At 56.2% G+C, this 9,677-nt stretch overlaps 1 protein-coding gene across 2 annotated transcripts in view; it reads left to right on the top strand.

Moving 5' to 3' along the window:
- The first annotated feature begins 8,437 nt into the window (after nt 1–8,437).
- Nucleotides 8,438–9,677, top strand: part of CDC16 (cell division cycle 16) — a 36,307-nt gene continuing 35,067 nt past the window's right edge. For both annotated transcript variants that reach the window (XM_041731211.1, XM_041731210.1), the window contains exon 1: nt 8,438–8,562. In XM_041731211.1, the coding sequence (XP_041587145.1) occupies nt 8,515–8,562 (48 nt within the window). In that variant the 5' untranslated portion in view covers nt 8,438–8,514. The remainder of the gene's footprint in view (nt 8,563–9,677) is intronic.

Genomic DNA, 9,677 nt, shown 5'->3' with positions numbered 1-9,677 from the left:
GTCTGGGGGAGAATGGGTCAAAACCGCAGTGCAAACATATGATAATGAAGCTGTAGGTCACCTGAGGTCAGAGGTGGAAGAGTAGAGCACTTGTTCTGCACCTGTGGCTCTCTGGCTACAGCCCTGGGGTGTTGGAAACTCTAAGGCCAGAAGGTGAAAAACCACAGTCAGGATGTTGTGTCATCTAATATCTTCTAATATATCATCTACTTATCACCTTCTTTGCCTCTAGCAAATGTCTAACTAACTGCCTACTCTATCAAAACCATAATGAGTGGAGACTTGAAGTTTGGTTAATTCCAAATTTGTACAATTGTCATGTCTGGGTGGCTCAGTGGTTGAGCAGCTGCTCTCAGCTCAGGGCGTCCTGGGGTCCTGGGATAGGGTCCCGCATCGGGCTCCCTGCAGGGAGCCTGCTTCACTCTCTGCCTGTGTCTCTGCCTCTCTCTCTGTGTGTCTCTCATGGATAAATAAATAAAATCTTCAAAAAAATTGTCATGCAAAGTGACAAGAGAGATGTTTGCAAATCATTGGTGTTCTAATAAATTTATATCCTTTCAAAGCCTCAGTATTTTTCCAATTTCAGCCAATAAGAGTCTACCAATTCTTAAATTACTCTCCTGTGGTAACAATGTCACACTTTTCAATCCAATGAATAAGACTATTGTTCTCTCTTTATTTCAGAGAATTTAAATTCTTGAAAAACTACTTGAGATATTTAATATTCTGGTCATACTGAAAATCCATGCCTTGAGTTCCTGACTGTATTCCATGGGCAGTTTAAGAAAGGAATCATAAAACAGAAACAAAAACAGCAAGACAGATTTATGCATATGAAATTTCACAAAATTTAGACTTGCATACAAATATCAATGTACAGCTGTTCCTCAGTATTTGGCTGACTTCAGACTAGTTAAGACACCAGAAAAAATCTTGGGTTAGGGGTTTAGAAACCCTTGAATGAAAATTTATTACTATCCAATATAATTTGTGACTTGATTGGTGACCTCAGTAACCTGTTCTCTTTCTATACATGACTCTTCATCGTCCTATTTTGAAGTCAGTGAGACTTACTCCTGCAGAAAAGCAGACTATTTGAGGGTAAGCCATCTTTCCCACTGCCCCATGTCACTCTGCTATAAGCCAACTGATATGGCTTATAAATACTTCCAGCAACAATGTTTGAAATGAGAAATGATAGTAACTAGAACATTCTGAGACTCACTCACAATCATTTCACAATAGCAAGTACCCTGCCTGTGCCTCCTGGGGAATGTCCTGCAAGCTCAAGATTCAGAGTGAGTCAGTACCCTGGTGCCAAGTGCATCCAATCTCTGAGACTCAGAGCCCATTCTCTACGGTGAGGCTGATGCCCCACAACACAGGAAGCTGTGAGGGGAATAACATGCTACATGGGGAGGTACTTTGGAAATGGAGAAGCCTCCTATAGAAATTGGTTACTACTTAAAGATCTTGAGGACTTTGAAAAGAAATGGTCCATGGTTCAGATTCTTCAGATAGTCAGATGTCTCAGCAATCCCCTGATTGAAAGTGGAGAGGACACTGGAGCTGCCCTCAAGAGCAGGAAAGAACAAGGTGGGGGACAAAGGATAAACTGTACTTTCAAGGGTATGTGTGTGTACTCTATAAAGTCTCTTTGCAGCAAAGCTTTTAATACAAGAAGACAGTGGGAGAGCCTGGCTGTGCAGAATGGAATAAGATGTGTGCACTTCAACACATCTGGGAAACAGCAAAGTGATTTAGTTACTAAGGGCTTGTAACCCAAACTGAATTCACTATTTTGTCTTTTTAGAAATGAGTTTGATAGAGAGAAATTTTTAGACTCTATCTGTGATTTTGTTATTCATCTCAAATATGTAACTGGGACATATATATTAATAAAAAATGTTCGGGATGCCCAGGTGGCTCAGCGGTTGGGTGCCTGCCTTTGGCCCAGGGCGTGATCCTGGAGTCCCAGGATCGAGTCCCACATGAGGCTCTCTGCATGAAGCCTGCTTTTCCCTCTGCCTGTGCCTCTGCCTCTTTCTCTCTGTGTCTCTCATGAATCAATAAAATCTTTCCAAAAAAATGTTCAATAAAGACTCTAAACTTGAAAAGTCACCTGGCCAGCCTTATCACAACAGAAAAACTCCAGACCCATCTGAGTTTGTTTGGCAGCTTGGTCACTACTTTTTAGCTGTTACATAGAGTGGAATAGCCCAGAAAATAAACAAGAACTGTCATGGCTCAGAGACTTCAAATGACACGGGAGCAAAGTGTCCAATTTTGAGATGGACCTGGGAAATGGCCAAGATAAATGTCTATGCTGCTACTTTCTGTTCCTCAGACTTGCTTTCAAGACTACTACTACTCCCGCTACTAATAATTGCCATTAAAAATGTAATGCAATGGAATGTAATGCCATATATATATACACATATATATATATAAATATTATAATTACAGTATGTTCAGCGAGATCCTAGCACTTTAAATTATCTCGTTGAATCTTTATATGTATCCCTACAAAGTGTGAGCTGTTATCATCCCCATTTTACAAATGAAGAAATCGATGCACAGAGAGGTTGAGAAACATACCCAAGATCTGAACCACCACATGGCTATCCTCCAGCAAGAACTGGGTAATTACTGGCTATGGTGTTGAAAAGAAGAGATGAAATGGTCCTTGGAGGGGTAGTCTACGAACTTTGAGTTGGTTTCAAGGAGGAAGCGTGGGTTTTCTTGGATCCACCCATATTTTCTTACTCTTGTAATAAAGGCATACATTTCAGTTGGTGACTTGGTTAGGTAGGGTGGAGGGCAGAACAGCAGCCCCAAAGATATTGAATTCCTGATCTAGTTAGTGTTACCTCAAATGGCAAAAAGACTGCAGAGGTGATTCAGGTAAGGTTGTTAAATAAAGCAAATATTCTGGGTTATTTGGGTAGGTGCAATGTGATCACAAGGATCATCATAAGTGAGACTAGGTCAGAGTCAGAGAGATTTAAAGATAGAAAAAGAAGCCATACAAAAAAAGAAAAAAAAAAGAAGTCATGCAGGCAGCCTCTAGAAGCTAGTAAAGCTGAGGAATTGGGTTCTTCCTTAGAGCCTCTAGGAGGAAAACAGCCCTGCCAAAACCTTGACACTAGTCTGATGAGACTCATTTCAGGGACTAATTGAAGATTAGGAAACAAAATTAGAACTCTGCCAAATGTTTGAATACCCAGTGTGGTTTGATTAATTGAGGAAATTCTATTTTCCTCTCCTTACATTCTCCCACAGTACTTACCTTCAAGAACACAGATATGGAAAAATGAACAGGTAGTTACGATCGTGTTTCTAGGAGGAAAATACAGTGTTGGGATCCCTGGGTGGCGCAGCGGTTTGGCGCCTGCCTTTGGCCCAGGGCACGATCCCGGAGACCCGGGATCAAATCCCACATCGTGCTCCCGGTGCATGGAACCTGCTTCTCCCTCTGCCTGTGTCTCTGCCTCTCTCTCTCTCTCTCTTTCTCTCTGTGACTATCATAAATAAATAAAAATTTTTAAAAAAAGGAAAATACAGTGTTATAAAAAGTATAGGAGAGACACATAAGCCCAGCTTGGGGACCTCAAAGACTCTTTAACTGAAATGGCCATTGTATTGCTCTGAGTTTCCCCAAGAAACTGAACCAGTAGGAGAGAGGAGTGTGCGTGTTTACATATGCGATTTGTTATAAGGAATTGGTTCATGCAGTTACAGAGGCTGAGAAGTTCTGAGATTGGGAGTCGGCAAGCTGGAGACCTGGGAGGGTCAGTGGTGTGAGTCCCAGTCTGAGTCTGATTCCCAAGGCAGATGATCAATGAATGTCTCCACTCAAACAGTTAGGTGGAGAGCACATTCTCTCTTATTCTACCTTTTTGTCCTATTCAGGCCTTTAATGAATTAGATGAGGCCCACGTTAGGGAGGGCAATCTGCTTTACTCAGCCTACTGATTCAAATATTAATTTTATCGAAAACACCTCACAAACCCAGGATCAAGTTTGACCAAAGATATGGGCATTCTATGCTCCAAATTGACACATAATCTTTTTTTTTTTTTTTTTTTTTTAATTCATGAAAGACACACACAGAGGCAGCAACATAGGCAGAGGAAGAAGCAGGCTCCATGCAGGAAGTCCGATGTGGGACTCCATCCTGGGACTCCAGGATCACACCCTGAGCCAAAGGCAGACGCTCAACCACTGGGCCACCCAGGCATCCCAATGACACATAATCTTAACCAACACAGCCACTCAGGTGTGACTTGAAGGATTAGTTTGTATGGCGTCATAACCCAGCCTGGTCTAATGAATATGACACAACACACTTTTTAGTTGTTGAAAAGAGAAAAGGAGGTCCCGACAGGGAAAGATCTCTAATGTATACCAGCGAACCAGGCAATTCTCAGAATAATTACATGTCATATCATCCCTTTTTTTGTAGAAAAGTGATGTTTGTACATTCAAAGTACAGAAAGTATGACAATAATTGACAGTGTACAGCAATAATTGACAGTGATTATTTCTGGGAAGAGGTGAAGAGAAGGGAAAGATATAGAAATTTCAACATGTTACCAGTGTATGTGTATGCACAGAAAAGGACATGGCAGATTACTCACAAAAGTGCTAAGAATTTTTGAGTGAAAGGGATGTTTTATAGGAAGTTTTATGTTGCTTTCATTTCTCTGCAATTTTTTTTGTGTTTTCTCTGCATTTTCTTTCTTTCTTAGGCTTTTATAACGATTATATCTATCTTTAAAAGGTAATATATGTACATGGTCAGAAATTCTAGAGGCACAAAAGATATCTAGGGAAAATCCTCTCTCACAGTTCCTCACAGCTCCCAGTGCTCATCCTAGAAGGCACTGCACTGTGGCCAGGTTTCTAATTTGTCCTTCCAGGGATAAAGGATCTTCTTACTTATTCTTTGGTTAGTTTCCTATTTTACCCAAATGGATGCATATGAGAAACACTTTCCTGGGCCTTGCTTTGCCCCCCTTAGTATTTGTTGGAGATTGTTCCATATCCATACACAGAACTGCCTTGTTCATTATATATTTTGAAGTTTAAGTAATCTCTCTACCCAACATGGGCTTTAACTCATGACCTTGAGATCCAGAGTTCCATGCTCTTCTGACTGAGCCAGTCAGGCACCCGTGCCTTGTTCTTATAAGCAGTTGCAGGGTATTCCACTATGTGAGTACATTGTGACTTCTTTAATGGGTTTCCTACCTGTCAGGTTATTAAATTGTTCCTAACCTTCTGTTTTGACAGACAGCTCTATAATGGCTATCCTTAAAAAGCAGATCATTCTACACATGTGAAAATGTATCTCTAGGAGGTGTTCCCAGAAGTGGAAGCATTAGAGCAGAGTATGTACATATTTAGTTTTGGAAGACATTCAATTTGCTCACCACAGACAGTTGACCAACGTCACTTGAAAAAATTAATATGTGAGGGAGTCTGTTCCCTCATGCTCCAGGCAACGAAGCGTCACCAATATTTTGATCTTTGTTGTGTGAAAAGTGGCATCCTACTCTAATTTTAATTCTTATTATTATGAAGTTAAGACTTCTTTCATTTATCTAGAATCCATTTGCATTTCTTTCCCTGTGAACTGTATTTTCAGCCATTTGCCTATTTCATTTCTTGAGCCTCTGGTCTTTTTATAGTGCGTTTGCATCTAAAGGAAATTAACATCTTAGGACAGGTTTCCAATTTATCTTCTGACTTCATGTGTGGTTTGTTCAATTACGTTAAATTTCTTTTTTTCTTTTTTTTTGGTAATGAGAGTGCATTGCCTTTATTTTAAAACTGCAGGGATCCCTGGGTGGCGCAGCGGTTTGGCACCTGCCTTTGGCCCAGGGCGTGATCCTGGAGTCCCGGGATCGAATCCCACGTCGGGCTCCCTGCATGGAGCCTGCTTCTCCCTCTGCCTGTGTCTCTGCCTCTCTCTCTCTGTGTGACTATCATAAATAAATTAATTAATTAAAAAAAATAACTGCAGCGTCGTTACGAGGAGGAAAGGCTGTTCACACCCCGTCCACGCGCGTCCGCGGCGGGTGGGAGCTCCTCGTGGTCCGCCCACCCTGCGGGTCGCGCTCCCCGGCGCCTGCTCCCTCCTCGCGCGCCCACGTGGGCGGCCCGTGGGGCCAGGCTCTGGGCAGGGCGCTCCCTCGCGGAACTGCGTCCCACACGCGGGGAAGTTTCCCATCCAGCTCCCGCTTCCGACTCCTTCGCAGGCCTGTCTCCAGCCTCGCGGCCGCCACACGAGCCCGTCCGCACCCCTTCCCGAGGCCCAACCCCGACCTCGACCGCACCCCTGCCCCGCTCCTTCCCGACACCCCGGCCCGACTCCCCTCCGCACCCCCGCCGCCGTGCTCCACCGTCTCCGCGGGTTGCCTCCTTCGGGAACTTGCTCCAATGGGCGAAGAACAAACCGTGGACGTGACGCCCCTGGAAGCCCAGCAAGGAGGGCCTTGCCCAGGGCCCCGAAACGGCAACGAGCAGAGGCTCTGCCCCCACAGGCCTGGGGCCTCCAGCCGGCGCAAGGGGCGCAGGGGCACAGGGGCGCTAGGGGCGCTGGGGGCGCAGGGGTACCGGGGCTGCAGGGGCACAGGGGCCGCAGGGCCGCAGAGGCCGCAGAGGCCGCAGGGGGCGCAGGGGCTGCAGGGGCACAGGGGCCGCAGGGGCCGTAGAGGGCGCAGGGGGCGCAGGGGCCGCAGGGCCACAGGGGGCGCAGAGGCCGCAGGGGCGCAGGGGCTGCATGGGGCGCAGGGCCGCAGAGGGCACAGGGGGCGCAGGGGCGCAGGGGCGCAGGGGCTGCAGGGGGCGCAGGGCCGCAGAGGGCACAGGGGGCGCAGGGGCTGCAGGGGCCGCAGGGGGCACAGGGGCTGCAGGTACCGCAGGGGGCGCAGGGCCGCAGGGGCGCAGGGCCGCAGGGGCCGTAGAGGGCGCAGGGGGCGCAGGGGGCGCAGAGGCCGCAGGGGCTGCATGGGGCGCAGGGCCGCAGAGGGCGCAGGGGGCGCAGGGGCTGCAGGGGCCGCAGAGGCCGCAGGGGCCGCAGAGGGCGCAGAGGGCGCAGGGGCCACAGGGGCCGCAGGGGGCGCAGGGGCCGTAGAGGGCCCAGGGGGCGCAGGGGCGCAGAGGCCGGAGGGGCCGCAGGGGCGCAGGGGGCACAGGGGCCGCAGGGGCGCAGGGGCCGCAGGGGGCACAGGGGCCGCAGGGGCCGCAGGGGGCGCAGGGGCCGCAGAGGGCGCAGGGGCCGCAGGGGGCACAGGGGCCGCAGGGGCCGCAGGGGGCACAGGGGCCGCAGGGGGCACAGGGGCCGCAGGGGCGCAGGGGCCGCAGGGGGCACAGGGGCCGCAGGGGCGCAGGGGCCTCAGGGGGCACAGGGGCCGCAGGGGCCGCAGGGGGCGCAGGGGCCGCAGAGGGCGCAGGGGCCGCAGAGGGCGCAGGGGCCGCAGGGGGCACAGGGGCCGCAGGGGCCGCAGGGGGCACAGGGGCCGCAGGGGGCACAGGGGCCGCAGGGGCCGCAGGGGGCGCAGGGGCCGCAGAGGGCGCAGAGGGCGCAGGGGCCGCAGGGGGCGCAGGGGCGCAGGGGGCGCAGGGGCCGTAGAGGGCGCAGGGGGCGCAGGGGGCGCAGGGGCCGCAGAGGCGCAGGGGCCGCAGGGGGCGCAGGGGCCGCAGAGGGCGCAGAGGGCGCAGAGGGCGCAGGGGCCGCAGGGGGCGCAGGGGCCGTAGAGGACGCAGGGGGCACAGGGGCCGCAGGGGCGCAGGGGCCGCAGGGGGCACAGGGGCCGCAGGGGCCGCAGGGGGCGCAGGGGCCGCAGAGGGCGCAGAGGGCGCAGGGGCCGCAGGGGGCGCAGGGGCGCAGGGGGCGCAGGGGCCGTAGAGGGCGCAGGGGCCGCAGAGGCGCAGGGGCCGCAGGGGGCGCAGGGGCCGCAGAGGGCGCAGAGGGCGCAGAGGGCGCAGGGGCCGCAGGGGGCGCAGGGGCCGTAGAGGACGCAGGGGGCACAGGGCCGCAGGGGGCGCAGGGGCCGCAGAGGGCGCAGAGGGCGCAGAGGGCGCAGGGGCCGCAGGGGGCGCAGGGGCCGTAGAGGACGCAGGGGGCACAGGGCCGCAGGGGCCGCAGGGCCGCAGGGGGCGCAGGGGGCGCAGAGGCCGCAGGGGGGCGGAGGCAGCACAGCGTCTGCGGTCTCGCGGCCCGAGGGCGCCCCGGCACGACTCGCTCTCCGCTCCTGGACTCGGCCGCAGCCCCGACCCCCGGGGTTCCGCCGCAGGGCAGCGCGGCCGGGCTTAGCCCCGAACTCCGGCCCCCTGGGGGCCGAAGGGGCGCCTCGGAACCAACGGCTCGACGCCGGCTTCCAGCGCTAGGGGGGACGCGTGTGCGGAGGACTTCCGGGGCGGGGTCCGGCGGGAGCGGAAGAGCCCCGGGGCTGCGCGGGGCCGGGCGGGGAGCGGGAAGGAGGCTGTGGGTGCAGGGGCTCGGCCATGAACTTGGAGCGGCTGCGGAAGCGCGTCCGGCAGTACCTGGACCAGGTGGGCCGCCCGACCGGGAAGGGGGAGCCCCGGGGCTGGGGGGGCCAGTGCGCTCTGAGCCCTGGTCCGCGGGGGTGACTGTCGTGGCGGTCTCGGCGGCGCCGGGTCCCACCCGGCCTGGGCCTTGGACCCGGAGTAAAGCACTGCAGAGGAGGGGCGCAGGCCCCAGCCCGCAGCCCCAGCCCGCAGCCCCAGCCCGCAGCCCCGCAGGCCCGCAGCCCCGCAGGCCCCAGCCCGCAGCCCCGCAGCCCCCCAGCCCGCAGCCCCAGCCCGCAGCCCCGCAGCCCGCAGCCCCAGCCCGCAGCCCCGCAGCCCCCCAGGCCCCAGCCCGCAGCCCCAGCCCGCAGCCCCAGCCCGCAGCCCCAGCCCGCAGCCCCGCAGCCCCCAGCCCCGCAGCCCCCAGCCCGCAGCCCCAGCCCGCAGCCCCAGCCCCAGCCCCGCAGCCCCCCAGCCCGCAGCCCCGCAGCCCCCCAGGCCCCAGCCCGCAGCCCCAGCCCGCAGCCCCGCAGCCCCGCAGCCCGCAGCCCGCAGCCCCAGCCCGCAGCCCAGCCCGCAGCCCCGGCAGCCCCGCAGCCCCAGCCCGCAGCCCCGCAGCCCCAGGCCCAGCCGCCCCAGCCGGCCCAGCCCGCAGCCCGCAGCCGCAGCCCCGCAGCCCCAGCCCCAGCCCCAGCCCCCGCCCAGCCCCGCCAGCCCCGCCGCAGCCCCCAGCCCCAGCCCGCAGGCCCAGCCCAGCCCCGAGCCCAGGCCCCCAGCCCCAGCCCAGCGCCCCCAGCGCCCCCAGCCCCAGCCCCAGCCCCAGCCCAGCCCCGCAGCCCGCAGCCCCAGCCCCCCAGCCCCGCAGGCCCCAGCCCCCAGCCCCCAGCCCGCAGCCCCAGCCCCAGCCCCCGCAGGCCCCAGCCCCAGCCCAGCCCCCAGCCCGCCAGCCCCGCAGGCCCCAGCCCCCCAGCCCCGCAGCCCGCAGGCCCCCAGCCCCCCAGCCCCGCAGCCCCAGCCCCGCAGCCCCAGCCCCGCAGCCCCGCAGGCCCCAGCCCCCCAGCCCCGCAGGCCCCCAGCCCCGCAGGCCCCACAGCACTGCAGCCCCAGCCCCGCAGCCTCCCAGCCCCCCCAGGCCCCAC

The sequence above is a fragment of the Vulpes lagopus genome, chromosome 16 (genome assembly GCF_018345385.1).
Source record: "Vulpes lagopus strain Blue_001 chromosome 16, ASM1834538v1, whole genome shotgun sequence".
NCBI lineage: Eukaryota > Metazoa > Chordata > Mammalia > Carnivora > Canidae > Vulpes > Vulpes lagopus.
This window is presented reverse-complemented; position numbering and strand designations above follow the sequence as displayed.